The sequence below is a fragment of the Lissotriton vulgaris genome, chromosome 10 (assembly GCF_964263255.1).
Source record: "Lissotriton vulgaris chromosome 10, aLisVul1.2, whole genome shotgun sequence".
Taxonomy (NCBI): Eukaryota; Metazoa; Chordata; class Amphibia; order Caudata; family Salamandridae; genus Lissotriton; species Lissotriton vulgaris.
The window spans coordinates 793130427-793155613 of record NC_141698.1 but is presented as its reverse complement, the minus strand read 5'-3'; the positions used below and the strand labels follow the sequence as shown (position 1 = coordinate 793155613).

At 43.7% G+C, this 25187-nt stretch overlaps 1 protein-coding gene across 1 annotated transcript in view; it reads left to right on the top strand.

The window, feature by feature from the left end:
* Nucleotides 1-25187, top strand: part of DNAH11 (dynein axonemal heavy chain 11) — a 3435931-nt gene that overhangs the window by 2728445 nt on the left and 682299 nt on the right. The window contains exon 67 of the mRNA XM_086939827.1: nucleotides 24016-24220. Coding sequence (XP_086795953.1) covers nucleotides 24016-24220 — 205 coding nt within the window. The remainder of the gene's footprint in view (nucleotides 1-24015; nucleotides 24221-25187) is intronic.

The following is a 25187-nucleotide window of genomic DNA, read 5'->3' as shown; positions in this document are numbered from 1 at the left end:
CGTCCTAGAGCTGCAGACAAATGCTGGAAGGGAGGCTGCCGAGGTCTTTAAGGGTTTGTTGAAAAGCAGAGTTTTTAGGTGTTTACGGATAGGTAGTAGGTTGGGCTCTGCCCGCAAGTGAGGGGGAAGAATGTTCCATAGTTTAACCACGTTGTAGGCAAAGGGGCTGCCACCACACCTCGCTCTCTTGATTTTGGGGACTAGGGCGAGGAAGGAAGATGCTGATCGAAGCTGTTAGGTAGGTAAGGGGTGATCAGCAATTGACTGTTGGCAGGGCCAATCTTTCAGTAAGCCCTGTGAGCAATGCACAGGGCCTTAAATTGAATTCTTTCCCTAACCGGGAGCCAGTGCAGGCTCTTTAATCCAGGATTTTTTGAGTGCCGATGGGGAATCTGAAGGAGTGTGCGGGCTGCACAATTTTGGATAATCTGGAGTTTGCGAGTAATGGATTGAGGGGCCCCAAGATAAAGGGCATTCCCGTAGTCCAGGCATGACAGGATGAGGCCCTGGACCATGATTTGTTTTCCGTGAAATGGGAGCAGGGGAAGAATTTTTTGTAGCCAGATGAGTAATCCATAGCAGGAGGCTGAGAGCTTTGCTGCTTGATGGTTAAAATTAAGGGAGTGGTCCAGCCAGATGCCCAGCCTTTTCATTGTGTTTTTGGGGGCTGGAGCGGAGCCACAGTGAATTGGCATTAAATGAGGGAGAGCTTCCTAAGAGCATGAGCTCAGTTTTGTTCCCATTTAATTTTAGGCAGGAAAGTGTCATCCAGTTAGCCACCTCCTCTAGGCAACTACTTGGGTTGCCTGGGGAGTTGTTCGACCGGTTGAGAGCCACCACTAGCTGAGTTTCATTGGCACAAGTGATGATTTTTATGCCGAAAGGGCGGACAATCTCAGCTTGGAGGCTCATGTAAATGTTGAACAGTGTGTGTCTCAGGGAGGAGCACTGAGGTACACCACAGCTGAGCGGCAAGCTGGTGGAAGCAATATCACCCTCGAAAACCTGGAAGGAGCGGTCAGCTAAGAAAGATCTAAACCAGGTGATGGCATTTCCTGACACTCCTAAGTTCTTAAGTCTCTGTGTCAGTATGTCGTGGTTTACAGTGTCAAAAGCGGCACTTAAGTCGAGGAGGATAATTGCTGAGGATCCTCCTTGATCGAGTTTTAGTTCCATGCTGGGGACGGAAACCAGTCTGGGAGTGATCAAGTAGGAGATAACTTTCCAGGAACTCTACCAGTACTGAGTTGGCATGTTTCTCCAGGATCTTACTCAACCATGGTAGCATGAAGATCGGCCGGTAGTTGCTAGGGTTGTCTTGGTCAATGTTGGGCTTCTTTAGGAGGCCCTTGACCATGGCACGCTTCCGGGGTGGGGAGACAATGCCAGAGGAGATGGAGGTATTGAGCAGGTCGAGGGTAATAGGAAGAATGTTTCCTATGACCGGGAACAATGCACGTGGGGGTGCCGAGTCAAGGGGGGGGCCAGATTTCACCCGGTGCATGATGGAGTCTACTGTGGTAAGATCAAGAAGGGGGAAGCTATATTCTCAGTTTATAGAGACCATTTAAAACCACACGATTCATTACTTTGGAAAACATTTGCTTAACTATTCTCCAATTCTAGAGAACTTATGCCAGAACACGAAAAAAAATCCCTAACTTGAAAGAAGCATTAGCTTTATCTTTCAGTAGCAGCCTAGTAACCTGCAGGAAATACAGGGTACGTTGATGTCACAAAACTGAATGAATGGCTACGAAAAATTCAGGGATTTTTATTTATCTCCAAATTTGCTGTGGATTCAAGGGAAGCCACAGCACAACACAACTTTGTTTTACAGAATAAAAGATTAAATATATTGAAGAGAATTTCATTACCGAAATGTTTTTTTTTCTTTTTCTCTGATTGCAGCGAAGTGAAGTTTAATGATAAATATATCTCCACTAGCCAGTTCCTGATATGCAGTTCATGATTCTGTATTTGTACCATGTACTAAATAGCAAAGTTAGCCATGTACCAGTGCACAGAGCGGAAAAAAAACTGCAGCAGCCGTCCAGAAAAAAATTGAGCTGATAAAGCAACAAGCTGGATTTTCTTACACTATGGGCGGAGCTGAAATACTAGATTGGCTTGCAACTAGTAGATGAGCGTCTCAGAGAAGACAGAGAAGGTAAATGACCACCACAGGCGTACTTTTACCACCAACACTTTACTGCAAGCAAATACTTTCCCCACCGTTTCTAGTAAAACTATCTGCCGTTATTTACCCGGATGATGTCTATGGCCGTTTTTTATATAGAGGGAATAGCATACTACCAGACCAAGATGGAGGTATCTTCCCCTGCAAATAGCAATAATCAAACATTGGTACGTAACCCACAACAGAATTTCCTTTTTAGGTCTCACCTAGCGATGCATCGCATGCGCTACTCGCTTGGAGAGATCTATTGTTGTTGATTTTCTTCCGAAGGGGGACAGGAGATGTGCACGCGTACGAGGACAGGAGATTTACACGCTCGCGTACGAAGGACAGGAGATGTGCAAGCACGTGTATGGAAGACAGGAGATGTGCACGCACGTGCATGGAGGACAGGAGATGTGCATGCATGCGTACAGAGGACAGGAGTTGTGTTCGCGGGAGGCAGCACTTCCGTCTTGGACACTGGCACCTCATATTGCTCTTTTTCTACCTCCTATTGGTTTGACAAAACTGGTTAGTAACTGCATCACATCAAGGGGCGTCACGCTTATCCACCAATCATATCAGTGTATATATGCCATCACACTTTCTCCTCGATAACCGTCAACCCAACGCATGTGACCACACTGCTCATTAGGGCACTCGCTCTCACTCCATATGTACTGCAATCCCAGCAGCTGCCTCGGTCTCAACAGGCTGTGACATGTCACCGGTGCTGCTGCCAGCGCTGCATGCCAGGTCTTCCAGTCTGTTGGGCTTTCTTGTATTGTTGCCTCGTTCTGAAAATACTCTTAACCTTGCCCTTCTCTCACTCGTCTATTTCACCACAGATCCAGTGTCTCATCTGCCTGCCGGTTGTTCCTACGAGTAACCCTTCCCCCTCTCTTTCATATTTACACTACAAGTAGTGTTTCAGCACAATCCTCCTTTTCTCTTTTTGTGGCTCTTAGGGTCATTCTTCTCCTTTTCTCCCTATCGACCCCTCTTTTTATTTATTTTGTTGCTTTAAATCCTTTTACCTTTGAATGTTCCCCACAACTGCCCAGGCCTCAATCCTTTGCAGCCCACCACCTGAGACCCGCTACCTTCATTTTCAATGTACCTTAGTTTGCTGTGACTTAAAACTGAGAGGCCTGGTTCGGCCCTCAGACCCCATCACAGGTTGAATCGGGTTTTGCGGCCTACAAGGCTAGGCTTTCCACACAAGGGCAACGAGTGGTTCCAAGAACTCATTATGCAGATGGGGCAAGGAGAATTACTGTATCAGTATGCTCGCCTCACATGGAGGGTTTGTACAGAAGACGCCCTGAGGATTTAAAGAACACCCCCAGATTGTATCGGCAAGCACAGGGAGTGCATGTCAAGGAGCTAACTGCTCTAAGCCACATTGATGATCTCAGCATCCTAAAGCACTAGGGCAGTGATGCTGTTGGAAGCAATATTCTGACATCTCGCAGCCACTTTGTGTCAGGTGCCTCTGAACTGTCATTGGTGGCTCGGCGCGGGTTGCAGGTGGTGTGGAGGAGGCCAGATTTGCATGAAATGCTTGCTCCGCAGCACAGGGAGTCCTCACTCAAGTTACAGTCAGTTGGTAGGCTACGGCCCTTGAAGGAACTGAGCACTTCCAGAGCCTATGCATCTGAAGATCTGAATTGCAAGCCGCTATCATCCCCAGAAAAGATGCCTACAATGTGTGGGTTCACCTCCAGGAGACCGCTGTGGTGACTGCCACAGCACGCTGCCCTGAGGCCTTTCGTACCCTTAAGGGCCTGCTGTCACCTTAACTAACCTTGGGCTCCGATGCATTATTTCACCCATTACTTTCCGAAATACATCCATCCCAGGTTGGAAAACAGCTTTCTGATGAAATCGAGAAGGCTACTGCGGATGGTGACTGTGAGCCTGGGCATTCTTAATGTAAGAGCCAGGCTCGGGTGACCCGACCAATGGGAACGGGGCCAAGGGAGGGGCGTGGTGATGGAGCGCAGAGGGTGTGCGTGGATCGGAGGCTACTGTGTCCGTGTCCTTCGCCGTGACCTTCACTGCGGCTGGCTGTCCTCCCGCCAGGCAAACACTACTGCTCTGAGAATAAACATTTGCAATGCAATAGGTCTTGTATTTTTGAAACTTTGACCTATTGGTATTGTAAAGGACTATGCCTTTTATTATTGAAGGATTTGTGAACACATAAAAGGCACTGTCATTTACAAAGCCAATAGCTCAAAATCTTGCAAATGCGACACCTATTGCAATGCAAATGCTTGTTCATCACTGTCATAGGGATTTCATTAGGACCCATTGCTCCTTAAGCTCTCATTTTTTTGATAAGTCGTACCACGTCACCTTTTGAGGGCGCATTGCTGGATTCGGGGATTTTAAAAGTGTATGGTAAAGTGGAGGCAGAATATGACAAATTAGGATTTGCAAAATAAAGTTCTACCCGATTTAATTTCCATTCTTCTTCTTTTATAGGAATGGGGAGGAACTTTACTCGTGTACCGCAACAATCAGCAATTATTTCCAAATACCTTTTAAAGTTATTTTTTGAAGGCACCTCTTTTAACTGTGCCCATTCATAATCTTGCTTTAGGAAAGTTTTTTCCTCTGTCTTTTCCTCCTTAAAAGATTTATTAATTGCTTTGTTTGAGGGAAAAGGTCAGGAACTAGGCCCTTACTAATTTATTTATTTCCCTCTTTATAGGAAGCAATGGGCTAAGATGGGGTCTCTGTTTAGCTGGTACATGCATAGGTTTACATAACGAAGCCACGGTACTTGTATTGTGACAAAATGCTTCGAATAAATCAGTTTGAGAAGAATGGTGATTGACCATTACTAAGTGCTGCTGACCTATCAAGACTAGCTAGGGTATTCCAGTGGATTCTGACACTTGTTATATTAAAACCTACTGAGCTATCCTTAAAATTCCAAGAACCTACCTTAGCACAGGTCATCTCAAATTTAGAGCAGATCACCATACGGTCGCTCAGTGCATTTTCCAAGACTTCCATACTTAAGAGCTTACAAACAAAATCTGATGAAACAATTAAGTAATCAAAAATAGTTCTCCCAGTAGGCACCTTAATTTGTTGGTATATCATTTCCTAACCTCTCATTGCCAATTAAAAGACCTAAACTTCTCAAGACTTCAACTATAGTGCTCCTCTTTTATCAGTCCGACTATTATTCAGGAACTGAGCAGGGGTAATGTTTAAAGCTTCATTTTTTGAGGAATTAGCAAATTTCCTTATACTATGGGAAGAAACCTTGGCATTCAAATCACCAACCAGCATTAGATGCACACAATCTTCACTTTCCATAATAGTGGCGATAAAAACAAATATATATTTCCATAAATGAGAATTAGATGCATCAAGAGGTATTTATACATTTACAATCAACAGGGAATCTAAATTATCTTGTTCTTCCTTAAGGTCTAGCTTAATTGCCTGAATTAAGTTAGAGGCATGGGCAATTACTTCATATATATATATCCATCGAAAACTTGTTCTAAGCAGTATAGCAATACCTCCTTTTGCATGTCCTCTCTTCACTGGGAGTACAGGACGGCTCAGCACAATATAATCTTCAATGAACCAGTGCTTTGTGATCCAAGACTCTTGTATACAGACTATGTCAGCACTGTTCTTTCAAGAATAATGATTTGTTTTTATTTGTGCTTAATTCGGCTGCATTCCAAGAAATCAATTTAAGACCCTTGCTAGGAAGAATTCCCGTGTTTTATACTAGAGGATCTATTTGTATTAAGAGCCCCGGCTACCCAACTCCATTTCTTATCTTCCTCATCTGCAGACAGTACATGATTATTCTTTTTCTCTACAAGGAGTGAAACTCTCCTTCTCCCCTTGCCAAGGGAGATCTGCACTATACTTTCTCACTCCAGATAAGGCAAGTCCTTGTAGAGAGGTCTGGATGGGTGATAGGCTGCCGATTATGAGTTGCTTTTTTAGAGGCTATCTCCTCTTCAGGTACAAGAACATCGATACCACAGCATCGTAATTTATATTTATTGGACATTATCAGATATGAAATCACTATGGAACCAAACATCATTCTAGCTCCCCCAGGATTGCTATATTGTTTTTCCTGAACCAGGGCAAGATCACTACTCTGGATCATAAGGAGGTCAAAAATTTCAGCAAAGCAGCTCAGTAGAAAGGATATGTTCATAAACGTCTTGTGCTCAAAAATAAAATAAAAATCTAGAATAAAGGGTACAGAAAGTAAGTGATTAGCTTAGCAAACTACCTCAGGGACAGTTCCAATAGGTTTATAGATAACATTACTGCCTAAAGAGGAGGCAAATAACTCAGCATTAGTATTCAAGTTACTCTGTGCCATCGATGAAGAGCTTGGATCTAATACAATTACTTCTTGTGGAGCTGGGATTTGGGCAGAGGGATTTAAAAAGGGTGATCAAGGTCCCCTTGAATTGATTTCAGCTTGTCTTTATAGCATTTGAATCAGAATTAAGTGACAGATTTAAAATTAAATTAGGGTCAAAGCATAGTCGTTTTTCTCTTTTCTTGTTTATCCTTCATCGTTTTTCCCTTTTTGCCGCCTTCTTCTTACAAACCATTTTACTTTTGCTCTTTATATCTTTTTCCTTAGGTGGACAAAGATCAGCTTTTGATTCCTTTGTTATAGAATGTTCTGATTTTTTAGCCCCTCTTTTTAAAAAATGTGGAAAACTTTTCGTACTGTATTTATTTTTTCCTTCTCAGCGTGCTGAAAAGAAAAAGATGCAGGTACAGGAACAAAGTCCCCAGATTCAAAAAGCTGCTGTAGCAAAGGAGGCTTTATTTAATCAAACATGTCTGCATTTTCTTTACTTTTATACTTTCTACTACAAACGGCATACCAGTCTGAGTGCCAAAGGCCCGCGATTCAGCGTAAGAGACAGAACATGTTTGGGTAATTTTGGACTGATTGGAGTTATGCTCCAAAGGAGGTAAAGAAAAAATCCCCTTACCGGAGTTGAGTTTATGCAAAGGAGATAGGCTAGCTTTACCAGGTGGGGATCTTCGTTCAGAGATTATAAACTTAGTCAAAGACAAAAGTGAATCCAAGATGTAATCAAAATTACTTACAGACTTCTTCATTAAGGCTAAAATAGACAACAAAACTCTTTCCAGATAAACTAAAGATTCAGACATCAACATTTTTTTTCTCTAGATTATTGCTTAATGTATAAAAGCTTGAGAACAAATCAGGAGTAACAGATATCCTTGAGTTTAATATACTTGATCCGCTAGGTGTGCTACTAAACAACTGCATCTTAATGGAAGGACCCAGAGGAAAATCCCGTAAATTTGGGGAAGGCGAGATATCAGGATTATGAAATCTAGGCGACTGAAGGACCTTTGGAGCCGGATTCAAATGATGTTGATGTCTGGGAGAGTAAAGTCTTCCATCGGAGGGTCTCCCACTTTTGGGTCAAGGTGAATTCCACCTTTGGACTTAGTGACTCTGTTACCAAAGGAGTGGACGGTGTAATGTGCCAGCAAAGAATCTTCCACTCTAAATTCAGAACATTATTCATCCCCGGACTGAGTCTCTCTGATTTCGGTAGGCAGGTTAATAGGTTTTGCTGGAGGTGATTTTCCAAGTTCTGCCTTGTCCTCTCTGAGAAGAGCTTTGGGTTTAAACTCCATCATCCCGCCTTATTTAGGCTTGTCTCATTTTTTGGGAAGAAGGTAGAACAGTTGTTAACTTCTTTCAAGGTATTTATCTGTATTGAGTTATTCTTTAAAGGATGAGCTTTGGTTTTTTTGCAAGCTATTATGTAGATCAATTTTCCGGAGTGCAATTTCTTTGCAGTCATAACTCTGTCTTGGAAATTCTACTACCTCCTACCTCCAGCCTCATGTGGCCTAGCAGTGCTTATCCTGAACCCCAGGACTCAAGTCCCAGGTATTAGTGCCCTAAGGTCACTGACGTGGACATCAGGCGTACACTTGGCTCCCTTAGGTGGATTGCCAGGCAAGACAAGGGGCTCGGGCTATGGAGGACATTTCCTCTACTGCCCTCCTGGTTACAGGGCTGGTCAAATGTTTGCAGGCCTGGTGGGGGTCACCAACCCCCCCGGACTGTGCTCTTTCGCTCCTCGACTCTTCAATGCCCAGCACCAACTCACTCCTCCCACAGCCTCCACAGCTGCCCTCTGTCCTCTGGGGTTTATCCCCAATCTGATTCGGGCAGAGCGGAAACCAGCGGAAGCATCAGGGAAGGCCCAGAACTGCTGACCACACCAGCAAACGGCATCGCACCCCACAGGCATTGTATAAGGTCAGCCAAATTGATCAATCTGAATTGGGTCTTACTGCGGGAAGCCTGATTGGCTGGTAGGATGTAGACGGAATAACAGCTGCGGGTTGCAAACTACTCTGGCATTGTTGCTGTGGTTGGGGACAAGTGGAGTTCAGGATGCCACCGAAAGCCGCAACCGAACCTGGTTAGGCTGCTTCCGCGGGGCTGCTGACCACTCACTCTCAGCAGCCGCTAACTAATGGTGGTCGCACTTGTCCACCCTCCTGCTCCCACCCGCTTCCACACTTACTCGCACGTATTTTGCTGACGACGACGCCTTTGCAAATTTGCAGCAATACAGCATAGTGGGAGTGCGGGAGAGCATGGGAGTGGAAGCGCAAGACCACAAAGAGGCCAGTTTAGCCTGGTCCCGGTGGCAAAGTGGGCCCTCCAGAAAGCAATGAGGGGCAGGAGGGAAGTGGGCAGGAGAACCGAGAAGCTACGACTCGCCTCGCATATGCATGCTCCTCCCCTCACAAGTCACGTTGAACGTCGCACTCCGTATAAGTCTGTTACACTTTTACTTCCACCTGCTACTCAATCCAATTCTTTACCAGTAGACACATGCAACATTTTAATCACACTCCTGAAATTCACAATGTTATGTTATGCGAAATTTAACAAAATATGACCTCATGCAGATTTGCTTGTATTTTTTGCTTGCAGGTGACTGCAAGAAAGAATATAACTTGTTGAGATAATTTTTCTGCTTGTATTGGTTTACTCTTGCTTTTTTGTTACAGTATTTTTTAAGCATCCCTTAAATTAAGCCTTACTCTACCGTAGTGTGGCCTGTGGAGGTATTCTTATGATTAAATTGCTTGTTTCCATGGTACATGTTGGAGTCAAATTCAAACCAGGAACGTGCTGCAAAGGACAAACAAGATTTAACATTTAACGTCATTGCACTTTGTGGCTTAATACAAGACTCAAAACACACTGAGGACAGTCTGAGGCATACTGAACATTGGGCTGAAGGCCAGTGAGCTGCTTTCAGAGCGGGTTTTGGCTGCTATCACCTAACCATGTCCACATTGTCAGGTTGGCATTCTGCAGGATCCGCTCGCAGGAATAAAGCTCCACCTCCGGACCTCCCAAACACCCTGAATATATAAACACAGGGTGTTCGAGCGATACGGTGAGGGAAAAAACCGGGAAGGGAAAGGAAAAGGACAGCAGGGAAGGGAAGCTGTAAAACAAAATACACAGCAGGTTAGTACACTTCCTTTATCCTACTCTCATTAATTTCTCGCTAAAGGATGGGGTGTCACCTGTGCTGTCTACGATTCTTAGCATCCATGCGGCGGTATTCTCCTTGCGCCTTCCTTCCCTAAACAACACAAGGATCTCAGTTGGTATACACTGCTTACATCGCAACACTATGTATGTGATGCTAATGCAAAAAACATACCCCAGAAGCGTTAAGCGCTCAGAATATAAACAACCTTTAAAGTCAATCAAATCTTGACTAATATCCAGCTTCCTTGTTCAACAAAAAGAAATAAGGTGATGTAAACAAAAGAGATATCCTAATACAGTTACAAGGCAACCGGTACAGATTCCGTCATCTACACCGATTAGAGCGATGAGCAATAATCCAAGTTCAAAGTCAAACCAAACACGGTAGGGCGTAGTTCCTATACCACCGCCGTCCGCTTTGGCAATTGTATTCCACAAGAGTAGTAAATCAAAACGTCATGTCTTCATGACGGCAATGCGGAGGAGCTCCCCCTGCACTCCGCCACTTGGATCAAACAACTCGATTCCAAAAACTAATGAACAACCAAGTTCACCCTCTCAAGATAAATAAGGGAAGTAGCACCAAAACAACCGAGATACAAGAAATCCTCGCAAACAGTTCAAGTTCGACCCGCTCTTCTAATGAACAAATGTGATAATGTACGAACGTGATAACGATACCATTCAGGACACCTTTAACACAGCAGATGCCTGTTCTCCTCTGATATCGCCACCAGGAACCTCTGGAATGAGAGCTAGCCGCTCCCGCAAGGATCCAAACAAATCACATACACTCACCTTCCGGCCAGACCGCGCTATATCCAGCCAGCCAGCAGAGGCTCATGGGAGATGTAGTCAAAGCCTAAAACACATGGGAATTGTAGTTCAGGTAGGCGCGCAGTCTAAACCCTGACACACATGGCCCCATTCTGGTCATGCCCTCCTGAAGTGGTGGGTGGTTTGAATATTTTTGCCAGGGCTATTTTTAATTTCTAGCCCGGCCCAGATGACAGTTGATACTGATCACACGTGGAAGAATTTGATTGTCTCTTGTGTCATGGTTGTCTATGCATTTGCACACATCTGCAGACCATTTTGTATTCTTATCCAGCAGGTTTGCTCTGCACCAATCAAGGATTTCTTTACATTTTAGCTGCACTGAAAAGAAATATTTGTCCAAGTGGCGTCAGTCCTGAAGAAGGGCTATCAGCACTCTTGCAATCTAATGCTCTTATAGTTTTCCTCGTTATGGGATATTACAATCAATAATTTAGCACACACTGTGAAGATGAAACTGAAATTAAACTAGGAAAGAGATAGATTGCCAGTGGCAATTCATTCTGTGGGTAACAAGCACCATCAACGTTGTAGCATCCTCCCCAGCCTGGGTACTCATGAATGAATGAGCCACGCACAGAGCATAGTATTTCAAGTCTTTATTCCTTTACATATAACTGTAAACCCAAAATTCTGAACATGAACTCTATTCATCACACCCAAACACTTATGTCACAGTTCTATGGAGTCCATCAGGAACCAAAAAAGTCCGGTCATCACTAATAACAAGACACTACATCTCCCCTTTGTTAAATAATGTATATACAATACAAATTCTGTATAAGTCATTGTGAAGCTCTGACCAAAGGCAGAGATCATGTCCTCTGAGGCTGTAAAGAGAAAAGAGATCAGTCCATGACTGGCACTGGTGAAGTAGGGGAAGATGCAGTCAGGGGGCTCTATATAGTATTGATTGAACCAGTCTGATTTCTGATATCAGGAACTGGTGAATTATGAGACAGATGCCTGAAGTGCAAAGATCTCGTGCAATAAACTTTTCAAGACGATGAGCAGTCACCATGTGTCCTTTACTAGCCATATCTGTGAAGGGTTCATTATCAAAGGGAGCATCAGATTTGCATTTTCTCTGTTGTTGCACCAGTACTCCATCTCCTTCAGTGAAAGTAGTGTGAAAGTAGTGCCCTTGCCATATCCTCGCTTGTTGGCATATACTTTCATCTTCAGATTACGGCACTAGTCTGTTGCAGATCTTCAGTTGGTCCATTGTTGATCGTCATGGCTCTCCCAAACATCAGTGTAGCAGAACTTTCACCTGTGATTGAATGAGGGGTCAACTGGTAGGCTCAAAAAGCAGCATGGAGAGCTGATTTTAGATCACGCTTCTCCAATGTAGCATGCTGGACAGTCTTTTTAAGTGTGCTCGTAAAGCGTTGAACAATTACAATTAATGATTGCTAAAAAGGTGTATTTTTCTGATGCTTCACATTGAGATGATTAAGGAGGTCTCTGAATTCTCAACTGTTGAAAGGTGGGACATCGTCAGACTTTGGAGTTGAAGAAACACCCCAAGTTGTAAAAATCTATCTAACTTCACAATGACTCTTTCTTGAGTGATCAGTGAGAGATCTTCTACCAATGGAAAAAGAGAGTATTCATCGATAACCACTATCAGGTGATGTATTTTTGATGTATTTCCGGAAGTGCCAATGATTTTGAATGGCGCTTGCCTCCGTGGGGATGGAGTTCCACAGTTCCGTCCGGGGCAAGGGACCTAAAGGAACGGCCACCCATCCTGCTCTTACGTACTCTGATAGTGCGAGCAAGATGGAGATCAGCAGAGCGTAAGGCCCGAGTGGGGACGTAAGAGGTACAGAGGTCCTGCAATATACGAGGGCCCTGGCCGTGAAGAATTTTATGGGTGAGACAGAGGGTCTTAAATTCAATTCTTTGTTTCACCGGCAGCCAGTGGAGTCGACGTAGAAGGTTAGAGGTATGGCAATGCTTAGGTAGGGCAAAGAGGATACAGGCCGCGGCATTCTGGGCCCGCTGGAGTCTCTTAATGACAGCCATATTAGCACCCAATAAAAGACCGTCACAGTAGTCTAGATGGGAAAGAACCAAGGACTGGACAATGACTTGGGGAGTGGACGTCTCGAAAAAGCCTAAGATGGGCTTAATGCAGCGTAGGCGGCCAAAGCAGGTGCCTGCAACCCTTTTAGCATGAGATTCAAAGGACAAGGAGTTGTCCATTAAGACCCCTAAGTTTTTGACGGTAACTTTAGGAGTAGGGGGAAGGCCCATCGAAGGGGGCCACCATTGATGGTACCACTTCTGCATGTCGCCTCCTAGCCAGAGCACCTCCGTTTGGAGGAATTGAGATGAAGGTAGTTGTCCGTCATCCAGTCAGAGATGCCCAGGACATCTTCCTGGAATTTGGCATAATCAGGTATGGTGCCCTTAGGGAAAGTGAAAATAAGTTGCGTATCATCCGCATAAGAAATAATTTTGATCTTACGTTCCCTTGCCAGCATGGCCAGTGGGCTGACTTACACATTAAACAGCGTAGGGCTAAGCGCCGAGCCCGAGGATCGCCGCACTTGAGAGGGAACCTGCTGGAGGAGTACGGCGGGGCGTGAATCTGGAAGGAATGGTCAGAAAGAAATGACGTGAACCAAGCCAGAGCCCCATCTTCGACCCCGATCTCCCAGAGACGCTCGAGTAGTATCATGTGGGAGATTGTCCAACAAACAGGGTTTTTATCTTACAGGGTATACTTGCGCTCTGCTATGTTACTGACTGCCTGTCTGGCTACTCCTGTTACAGACGGTGGTACTATAGGAGAGGGGAGACCCTCTTAACCCCTCGAGATGGTGTTGGTTCACAACACCCAAACAATGAAAGACCAATTCCCATGCACACACTCGATTAGATTCAAACGCCAAGTAGTGTAAATGTCAATTCAAAACAATATAATCATGAGGAATGATGTCCACTTCTTTTTGTAAGAACACGGACAACATCTTTAGATTTGGTTTAAAGGTGAAGAAGTCGCAGGAGAAGAAATATAGCCTCAACAAATAAAGAAAAGATACCCTTACCGGGTTGGAATTATCACCGGTTAAGTGGAACTACAACACACGCCATTATTACAAGAAAGCCCTGAAGAGTCAGAGTGATCTGTACTCTGATGAAACACGTGTCGGCTGGCGTGGTTTAATCTGAGCAATAAAAAGAAAAATATTGCTCTCACAAGAAGAAGTGGACATCACTACTTGGTGTTTGAATCTAATCGAGTGTGTGCATGGGAATTGGTCTATCATGTGGGAGACCGTGTCGAACGCCGCACTCAAATCCAGCAGGATCAGGGCGGAGGTGTTACCTAGATCTTGAGATGCCCTCAGTTGTTCTAAAACGGCCACAAGTGCTGACTCCGTGCTATGTCTAGCCCGGAAGCCATTTTGTGACTCGTCCAGGATACCATTACTTTCCAGGTGGCTAGTCAGGGTAGCATTCACATGTGCTTCCATCACCTTAGCCAAGTACGGTAAGAGGGAGATGGGTCTGAAATTTTCAGGACGGGAGGGGGTCAAGGGAAGGCTTCTTCAGTAGGGGGACGACTTTAGCGTGCTTCCAGGACCTGGGAATAATGGAGGATCCCAGTGATCTATTATTCAGTTCTCGTCCTTCGTGCAAGATAGAGTCCTGGCAAAGCCTAAAAATATCCGGTTTAACTGGATCGTCAGGAGATCCGGACTTTACCTTGGTGGCAAGGAGACTGAAATCTTTATAAGAGATGAGGGGGAGAGTTTGTAAAGGGGCTGAGAAATCGGGTCGGTACGACACTAGGCTAGGGGTAGGGGAGGGCTTCCTGGCTTCCAGCGAGGTGTAAATCGCCTGTATTTTGTTAGTAAAAAAGAGGGCCAGATCTTCACATTGCGAGTAGGACCAAATGAGATTGCTAGTGCCCTCAGGGGCCTTGGTCATATCTTTTATTAAAGAAAAAATGTTTTTTGAGGGATTCAGACTGGAGTGAATCTGATCGGTATAAAATGCAGCCTTAGTTTTCCTGATAAGTTTGTGGTATGCTTTGGTGGCTGACCTACAGCTATTTTTTGCTGTGAAGTCATAGGAGCGCCTCCAGGCGCGCTCAAGAACTTTACAGTGCTTTTTTTACGACGCTAGAATCTTGGGATACCAGGGGTGTGATTGTACACGTTTTGGCCTGCACATTTTATTGGGAATCTGAAGATCCAGGGAACTATTGATCCAGCCCCTGAAGGCTTTGTCTGCGTCCTCCAAGCTGTGAGGCCAGACCGGACAGGAAGATTTAAGGCGGACCTCTAAGCTGGGGAGTCCAGTTTATGCCACGGACGCCTCCAGAGGGGGAGAGAGGGGCACTGGCGCGCCCTGGCCGTGGCCCGATTGCATATGTGGATGAGAAAATGATCTGTCCAGGCGAGGGGGAGGGGGGCATACACTCTGATTCCCTCAAGATTCGAAAAAAACGGGTTGAGCAGGTGACCTGCTAAGTGAAAAGGGCCTTCAACCAGCTGGGATAGTTGACAGGATTTCAGATCTTCGAGAAAGTTAGTAATATCCTGGCGTCTTGCCTCGGACTGGCGCGGACGGGCGCAGACGGGCTTGCCTTGGGCACGCCTTTGGCGCGCCCGCTGCGCGGGGGTGCAGGCATGGCGGCTATAAGGGCTCAGGACCCGCCCCTGCAGGAAATGCGTCACCCTCAAGGGGCTGAGCCAGGTCTATCAACGCTCTCCACACAAGCGGCACCAGTGGTGGTGGAACGGGGCTAAGACCGGAAGAGGGAGCAGAATAGTAAGTAAAATAGCACAGTTAAAATATCCACAAGTGTTTAAAAAGATCACTCAGAATTTTCTAAGATCAAATTTCAGAGCATACGAACAATAATCACACACCGCTTGCTGGCGCCTTACAGAGCTGGCGCATCCACTACGCGGGGTGCAGGCAGGGCGGCTATAAGGGCTCAGGACCCGCCCCTGCCTATCAACGCCCTCCACGCAAGCGGCTTGTTAAAGAAAAGTAGATGTTTTAGCACCCAGGCTAATGTGCTGCATAACTAAATACATATAAGGTCCCAAAGGTGAGGCCAATTGCATTTCAAATGCTTGTTTTAGTTGGCAGGTCTGCATGGCCCAGATCTTGAACGTTCTCTGCCGACGTAAACAGGTGCTGAAGAGGTTAGTGTGTCTGCTTTGCTTAATTTCATGCGTTAACATTGTCAATTTCAATTATGCGTTAGTGCGCAATTTGCACACAGTTTGAAAACCGAGATCAGTAATTGCCTATTCATGTCTCCATCCCTTAGCTGTCTGCAGCTCGTTAACTAACTCCGAGGCTTTCAAACCTAATGTATGGTGTACAGGCATAGCAAAAGAAATACATTGACCCCTCTGCGTCAGTGCGGCAGAGCAGAAATGAGATGTGCCTCTGTGTAGGGCCACATCATGTAGACAAAGCCACACTTTATGGACAGGAAGTAGTGTACACCCTGCTGCGCAGCATCTTTCTGGATTGTAAATAATTGGACAAAGTGGGTCAATTACAAACCTATCTGTAATTGTACTTCATTTTTAAGTGATTTCCATTTTAGGGGAAATCCACTAGCAGCAGGTATGAAAATGACTGTGTTGCAAAGAACATTCTATTGGTAAGATATATAGTACTTCTCGTTTTTCAACTGTGGGGTTTCTGTATGTGAGAATGGCATGGATGTTGATTCACCAAAATCTCAGGGGTAGCGAAAGTGACATCATATACTCTTTGACCTTCTTGATGTCACAAGAAGTGACATCATATGGCATTTGACCCTGCATAGTCTCATAACCTTAATCCTGATGACATCACAATAATTAACATTGCTGAAGTTACGTAATTGTATAATTAATATTATATATTCTTCTAGGGGAGAACAAAGGGTGGGGAGTTTCTCTTCCCTGAGAAAAGTTTGAAAAAATAGGCTTCACTAGTGCATTTTAATGCATAATTTTCACACAAATTTGCTAAAAAGTCTTAGGCTAAAAAAATCCACTAAATATTGAAGTCCTTTCATGGTGTGCCATTTTGTGATTATTCGACACAACATGCGGGTGTTTGTTCTATAGTAAGGTTGGAGACCTGAACGAGTAAATGTCTTCTGTATACCGCTTACGTTGCTAGTTGCCTTCTTAACTTCATGATAATGATGCGTTCATTGAAATCGAGTGTAGCCCATTTCTAAAATTATGATTTAATTGTCAAGTTTGATTTACTCAGCATTGAGGTAACAAATAATACGTTATCCACATAATCACTCTGTTGAATCATGCCTACTAGAGACTTTCCTTTGTTTATTCTCTTCATGCATTGGTCTGTTCTTGTGTCGCTGACATATCTTTCACGCCGCTGCAGCGTCCAACATGGGGCAGCGATCAGGCCGATTAAGCCACTGGCTACCCTCATTGTGAGAGACATTAATATGCTACTTCAAAGGGACCACAAGTGCACACAAAGTAGTTCCTTTCAGTGCCAAGGACTAATATAGCACTGGGTGCTTTATGAGACAAAAAAATATTTTAGTTTTAGACAATGATTTCCTTTTTTTACATTGGGTGGGACCCAATCGCTCCACTAAAAATAACGATTGACAAAAAAAAAGGCAAAACAAAACTACTGCAAAGCCAAAAGTCTGACAGCTACTGCCAGTCCTATTGGTTTTGCCAATGCTTGTCCATAATTCCGACAGTACATCCTTTAAAGATCAAAGATGACACCCAAGTGGCATTTAGTTCTTCGCAAAAGCAAACACATTTTAGAAGACAAGTAAAAAATGAGGATCCTTGCCCTTATTTAGCAGTAGGTTTTGTCATTATACATATCTGAAATCCTCCGGATGTTGAAATAAGTGCATTGGATAAGCCCTCATCTAAAACCCTTATTTTAGGCACTAATGCAAAACTATGTGGAAACAATATCTTAGGGAGGCCCCTATACTGACAAGAATTGACTATATATGCCCTCATTACAAGTTGTGAGGAGTGGTAGCTGTACAGGATATCCCACTACTCACGAAGCACCAAGGTAAACCAAATAGTTATTCTCAAGTGATAATAAACCTGGGGCCAGATGTAAAAACATTAGGAAATCGATATTTTTAATGTATGAAACTCATTGACTTTATACATCAATGGATTCCTTGTGGGGCGCAAATTCACCAACCTCATTAATATTTCTGCGGTAGGTCCCAGTTTACTACCCATTATGAATCGCAGCCATAACAGGGATAGTGGCCTGCTGAGCAGACCACCATGTCTGTAATTGTTTTTTAAAAAAGCAATCTTTTAAAAAAAAAAATCAGCCGTTTTTCTTAAAGGAAAATGGGATGTCTTTATAAATAAAAATATGAAACCTTGAAGTTTCATTTATTAAGATTACGGATCACTGCCTTCTCTTAAACAATATTAGTATATACATTCTGAAAGGAGAAGGGGTCTCTTGGGGTCCCTTTCTCCTTTGCGAATGTATTATCACAAGTTTTAAACTGGTGGTAAAAGTTAACTGTTTGGCGACTGTAATTTGGACGCAAAACAGTAATACATACCATACTGATTTGGTATTTGGAAGTGACACCGTAAACACGCCCCTACAAATACCGAATCCCAAATGCAAAATGCGATTCAGTAACAAGTTAATAAATCACATTTCGCATTTTGTACATTTGAAGAAAAAAAAATCAGATTGCAAATGTCCCAATTCCGCACATCGGTTCTATTGTGACCGGAAAAAGGCTTTTTATATCTGGCCGATAGTATTTCCAGCCTCAAAGGTTTCCCCGAATCCAAGCTTGGTAACTCTGAATAGCTGGTAACTGAGATGGAAATCCTGGCTGGAGATGGCAACTCGGGATTGGTATTTCCACTTCAAGTTACAGGTAAAGAGGAATGTAAGAATTACCTTGGCAGGCAAAATGGGATGCCTACATCATGGGCCCTACTTTAATTGGAAATGCTATGCATGAAGATTTCTGCTTTTTTATGATGTTAAAGATTTTGAGGAGTTCAATGTATTAATATTGCGATATTACCCATTAGAACCGGGGGATGAAATGTATTTTTTATCCTACATAGTATTTAGTAGCCACTACAAAGAAGGACATTTTGTCTCATGGTGCAGTATCCACCACATACAAAACTACCATGATTATGGCCTGTTAAATAGTATTCATTAAAGACAGGTAATTTACTGCTGGCTGCCTTTTCCCATAGAAGTGAGTATGACTAATTGTACGTGTAAGGGCTGGTCTTATTTATTTCTTTCATGCAGTTGTATATAGTGCAAGCTTTACCCAAAGGGGTCAGAGTGCTTTACAAAAGAACCAGGTGAGTTACAAAAGGTACACATGATAGAATATACACACTAACAATTTACATATACATTCAGAATTGTAAAAATTAAAGGTGCCAGCGTTGGGTTGGTATAGAATACATATTTGCAAGGTTGACAACAACTTGGAACCTTACCACCATCCATTAAAGCATCACATCTATCTCAGCCCAGGTGAAACTGCTCCCTGGAGGCTGCCATCTTAATGGTCTTCTTTGATATCATTTCAGTAGGCTGTGAAATTGTGCACTTTACATGGCTAGCCTCAGGAGCCTTATTGTGAGCTAAGCATAGGGTACAGTGCTAGTGTCACTCAAACATGCCTGTCTGCACTCCCACCAACACGACTTGCACCACAAACACAGGACATGAAAATAAGCAGCACACTGAGACTGGCCAGTGCCTGCCACAAATAGCCTAGCATAGCATACTCAGCTATACAGATATACTTGTAAGAGGTGGTGGGAGGATGGCTACTATTGATAGGGGATTCTGCGACCTCTGGCCTAGATGACAAAGACAGAGAGATTGTGTATTGCACTTCTTAGTTCATTTGAGTCCAGGGGAATGTGTGAGATATACATCATAACAGCATATTTTGTACCCCTTATTAAAGAGAACACTACGGTGGGCACTAGAGAGTGTTGCTGAGGTACTGTTGGGTTCCTCTCTCTGCTAATATGTTGTTGAAGACTGTGTATGTTGAATACACCATTCCCAGCAACGATGGCGGCATCTGTCACTGGGTGTCCATACATATGGCTGTTCCTCAGGGAGATTATAAGCTCATTCACCTTCTTTTTTCCCCCCTTAATGGGAGACCTTTCTGCTAGGGAGGGCTTTTGACTATTTGCCCTTTAGAACCCAACTAACTTTCAAGGATTAGGTCTTCATCTATTATTATTGAGCTACTGCAGTGGTGGTCTTCCAGACTTTGACTTAAATCCATCCTGTCATCTCTTGAACTGTTTTCAACTGTGCTGCTTTGTTGTCGCATCACTCAGCCAGCCCCATCGCCTGCCTCACCATTGTTCAGGGGGTAGGCCCTTTCTCAAAACCTTTCTTTTTCCATCAGAGTGACTAACCTGCTTTTGGTCAGATGACTGACCCTTCTCTCTGCTTAGCCTTTTGTGGTGCATATAATACCTAACCTATATTACACTAGCGTATGTTGAGATATGCACTATAGAAACACACATATATACTTTACATACTCATGAATGAACAAATGAATGAATGTGACTTGTAGAGCACACGGCTACTGCATGTAGTCTCCTAGTGCTGTGCATTCAGTAAGCTACAAAGTGCAGTCAGGTCATCTACTCTTGTTTGTTAGAACAAGGTCTTCAACCTTTTCTTGAACAGTGAGGTAGCATCTACTGAGCAGAGCTCAAGCGGGAGTTTGTTGCGTGCCGTAAGTCCAAGATCGGATAAGGTTCGTTTACCTGTTCTTATACAGCAAATCTTAGGAATCCCTGCAAAAAGGCTGTTGGCTGACCGCAGGTTTCTGGAGGGGGTATATAAACTGACTCTGTCCCAAAGATAACCTTCATCTGTATGGTGCAGTGCTTTATGAACAAAAACAAACCTTTTGAAGAGAATTCTCTTCTTTATCAGAAGCCAATGAAGGGCACATAGGTGCGAGAACACGTGGTCTTGGAGGCAGGTTGAGGAGAATGAGGGCTGCCATATTCTGGACCACCTAAAGCTTGTGGAGCAGAAAGTCTGGGAGGCCCAAGTATAGAGTATTTCCATAATCCAGCCTGGAGGCTATGAGTGCCTGGACTACCGACTCTCTTGCAGAGAAAGAAAGGCAATGTAAGAACTTGTTTTAAATCTCCGGACGCCCAAATCATGTCCCAACCACTGACTTGATTTGTGGTTGAAAAGAAAGGGAGTTGTCAAATTTAACTCCTAGGTTCTTAACTTATTACCCCATGCGAACTTAGGGGTGGGACGTTTTTAGGCCACAATGTGTTCCACTTACCTGGGGCATTGGAACAGAACAATAGTATTTGGTCATTTCTGCGCTACATTTTAGTTGATGGGCGCCCATCCGGTGAAAAACCAATGAAAGGCAGGTTTTAATTGACTCTCCCACATTCTTCTCTCTCCTGCCACATGTGAACAGCAGCTGGGCATCATCAGAATATTTAATCACCTTTGCCCCAAGGCTTCTTCCAGCTAGGCTAAAGAACTGAGGTACACATTGAAACAATGTGGGCTCAAGGCAGAGTCCTACGGTACTCCCACCTTCAGCTCACATGCAGTTGAGGAAATAGGAGGGATCCCTACTTCATGTCCTCCATCCTTCAAAAAGGAGGATAACCAGTTCAGGGCCAGTCCACCTACCCCGATAGATTGGTGACGTTCTAGAAGCCTTGCTCCTTGCTGCCTACCAAACCAGGCCAAGTATCAATGAGGGTGGATGCTGACTCACAGATTTTTCCCTAGTCAGCACGATAAATGGTTGTTCTTTTTTTCTTTTATATTTTACTCTTTGGAATATTTAAGTTGTATTCATTGCTTTTATCTGCAGAACAGTTTATGGTTGTTTGGAGTATCTGCGTTGCAGGCTTTTGCAAATCCCTACCATAGTTTTTCCCATTTGCCCTCTGATCCTTCTCAATGTAGTTTGCCGCCATCAGGCTGGGCACCACTGGCAACATTAGACTCCCATAGAGTGTGTATCCCTCTTATCAGAACTCCCCCGAGCTACTTTTAGTGAGCATACCCACCCATTACATAAACTCAGGGCAAGTTTTGCTCTTTCGGTCTGACACTCCAAGAGACGACAGCAACCAAGAGACTCCTATCAAGTGATGAAAGAAGTACCAGCAAAGCACTGTACATGTTTTATCTTTTGCAGTGTTATTGTCATAATTTGACTGTACTTTGTACCAGCAGGAACAGCAGATTGCATTCAATAGCCGTGCAAATAAATATTGCCCAATGACACATTAATTAGATCAACTATTCTAATAAACAATAGCGTCAAGCTGCAAATGAAACAGGTGAGGCAAATATTTAACCTACTGAAGGGGACTGGAAAAAAACAAGCAGTGTCCTTATGGTCTACGCCAAAGCTCTCAATCGTGGTCCATTGGTAACAGTGTTTATAATAGGCCATGATTAAGGGCTCTAGAGTTGAGTCTGAAGGCACTGCGAGTTTCTCACAGTGCATGTCAGCTGGTTAAATCTACTTTTAAAAAAATGAAAGATTTACTCACCTACTGCCTCGTGCTCAGTGCTCCTCTTCTTCTTCTCGGCAGTTGGTGGCTCTAGCATAGGTTCGCAGAGCCTCATTCAACTCCCCTCTACCAATCCTGGCGCTGCTATCATACTGCTCCACCGGCATGAGAGATGCACCAAGATTGGCTAGAACATGCTGGTTTGATGCTCCTTCAAGCATGGGGGGTCTGTGCTTGCTCTCCACCCAGCTGTCTAAGACAGCTCGGTTTGGAATGTGTAATAGTGCACATGTCAGACGGGCCGTCGGAAGACAGCCAGCCAAAGTGACATGCGCACTTTAAACTGAAATGCACACTGTTCCTCCCTGCTGCTGGCCCCGTCCTCAGACTTGGCTGCTGCCAGCATAGAAAAAGAAAATGGTAATAAATTGGTTTTCCTGCTATTTTATTTGTCATGTTTCCTTCACTCTCTGCAGAGGGGCGATGCTTCTCCGACCTCATGGATGCACCGCCACTGCTAATAAATGCACAAGCACACATATTACTACTGTGCAAAGGTAAAACAATCAAGTTTACTATCACACTAAAGCAAAATTGAGATGAAAAAACACCATTTACTGTATTACAGATTGCATGTGTCAAATACTTTACAAATGGAAACAACACTCCACAGCAGTCTTAACCACCAGAAGTTTGAGGTCAATGTATGCTACAAGGGACTTAGTTCAATCAAAAATGAATCTTAATTAGGAGTAGTACAAATGTATCGTCCTCCAGTGTACCAATAGGATATCACACTAAAATGCTAGAACACATCAAGCAACGCTTCTGGAGATGATGGAAGTGTCACTTCCACCATCTCCAGAAGCATTGCGCTGGCACCAACACACGACCATTGTTGATTATAGAATTTGGTTGTTTGTGACATACCAGGAGTTGATGTTTAGTTGTGAACTGATGAGTTGATACAATCTGTACCTCTGTTCATAATTATTCTGCTTTATTTGATTTTTTGTGTATCTCCCCATTTGATGCTTTGACACTTAATATAAAATAATTTTTTGAATATAATTTACTTCTTCCGTGCTTTTTGCTTTCCTTCAATTTTGCTTGAGGTGTTCTAGCATTTTAGTGTGATATCCTATTGGTACACTGGAGGACGATACATTTGTACTACTCCTAATTAAGATTGAATTGTAGCATACATTGACCTCAAACGTCTAGAGCCCAAGCCTACAAGGGTGTATTGGGTTCCCCTGTCTATATCTCGTTAACCACCAGAAGGCCACTTCATAATGACTTTACCTTACTGGACAATTTGAACCCTTGCTTCCTGATTTTGGATAAATACATTTTGTTAAAACATGTAAACATTACAAAACTCCGGTGAACAACCGTTACAACGAAACTTTTACAACGCAGTGCCTTTACAACGCGGTATTTACAACGCAAACGATTACACTGCATTGCGCTGGGGGGCGCTCTAGGATAGGGAATACGTTTAATTTACTGTCCAACACTTTCCCTAGTGTCCACGGTGACTGGAGTTGGAATAGTGAACTAAACTTTTCACTATCCAGCACCCCAAAGCGCTATGCGTTGTAATGGATTGCGATGTAAAGACCGCATTGTAAAGGCATGCGTGGTAAAAGCATGCGTTGTAACGTCATACATCCCAAAACTCCATGCCATCGGACATACAGACAGTTGTGCACAGTGTAATCTGCTCTTTCTTACCACTGTTAAGGGATTTTTGTATAAATCTACACAAACATAGATATGTTACATTAATGAGAATTTGAAAAATGCATGCATATGTCTCTTTACAATTTTACGTCTGTAATGATGTCATCATTCTCAACTAGGTATATCAAGATTGGCGATAAAGAATGTGAAGTCAACCCAAGCTTCCGTCTCATTCTGCACACTAAGCTGGCCAACCCACATTACAAGCCGGAGCTACAGGCCCAAATGACACTTATCAACTTCACTGTCACCACAGAGGGCCTAGAGGACCAGCTTCTGGCCGAGGTTGTTAGCGTCGAAAGACCAGACTTAGAACAACTCAAGGTAACAGCACTTTTGAAATGGTATCTATTGTCAAAATAGTCACAGACGAATACCTCAACTTCTTTGAAATTGCTGTGATGATATTTCCATGTAGATGAAAATTCCGTGGTGCTCAAGAACTTTCGGACTGTGTTTTTTATTTTATTTCAAGATTGCCAGCTGAGCACTTTTAACTGAGTGAAACTACAATGTGGTGACAGTGTAGGTCAGTTTTTTTGTAAACTATTTGTCCTATATTCTTTTGAAGAAGCGACCATAAAATGTAATATTATATGCACTTTACTTTTAAGAATCTTCTTTTACATGCAATGAAACGGGCGATATTGGAGCGGTGCCATTATGCTTTACAATTGTATTGTGGAGCTGGTAGTGGGAAAACATCAAATCAAACATAAAGGAAGACAATTCATACTTGCCAAATTGGGAAAGATTTCAAATAATTTGAATAGAACTGTGTCACAGAACCTATCTAATATGAAAAAACAACACATGGGTAAATAAGGACTATAAGAAAGGACATCTTTATATTGTGTGCAAGCCTGTCAGGACTGAACTCCTCAACAGAATGTCTTTTTCTACAATCAGCTCCCCAGTAAAATTATAAAGCATGGGGGTCCCGCCTTCTTGTAGAATCTCAAAGAAGTTGTAGAAAATAATGCATCCTGGTTCGCTCATAGTTCGACCCCATCAACAAAAGCTGAGCGTTGCAACAAACCAAGATCCCAGCCAGACGCGGCCCATCCTTTAGGGTGGAGGGGTCCCACCTTTTTGCAAACATGAGGAGTGTCTGTCAGGCTGAGCAAAGTACAGCCTGACCGACACTCTTAATGTTCAGGTCAGACAGCCAGACGCTGTACATGCACTGAATGAGCTTCCTGAGCTGAACTTTGTGGATTTCACAACCCAGTGGGCGTTACCTCTTCAGCCCGCCAAAGGGCTAGTAGGTCCCCCCCTTCATAATGAGGAG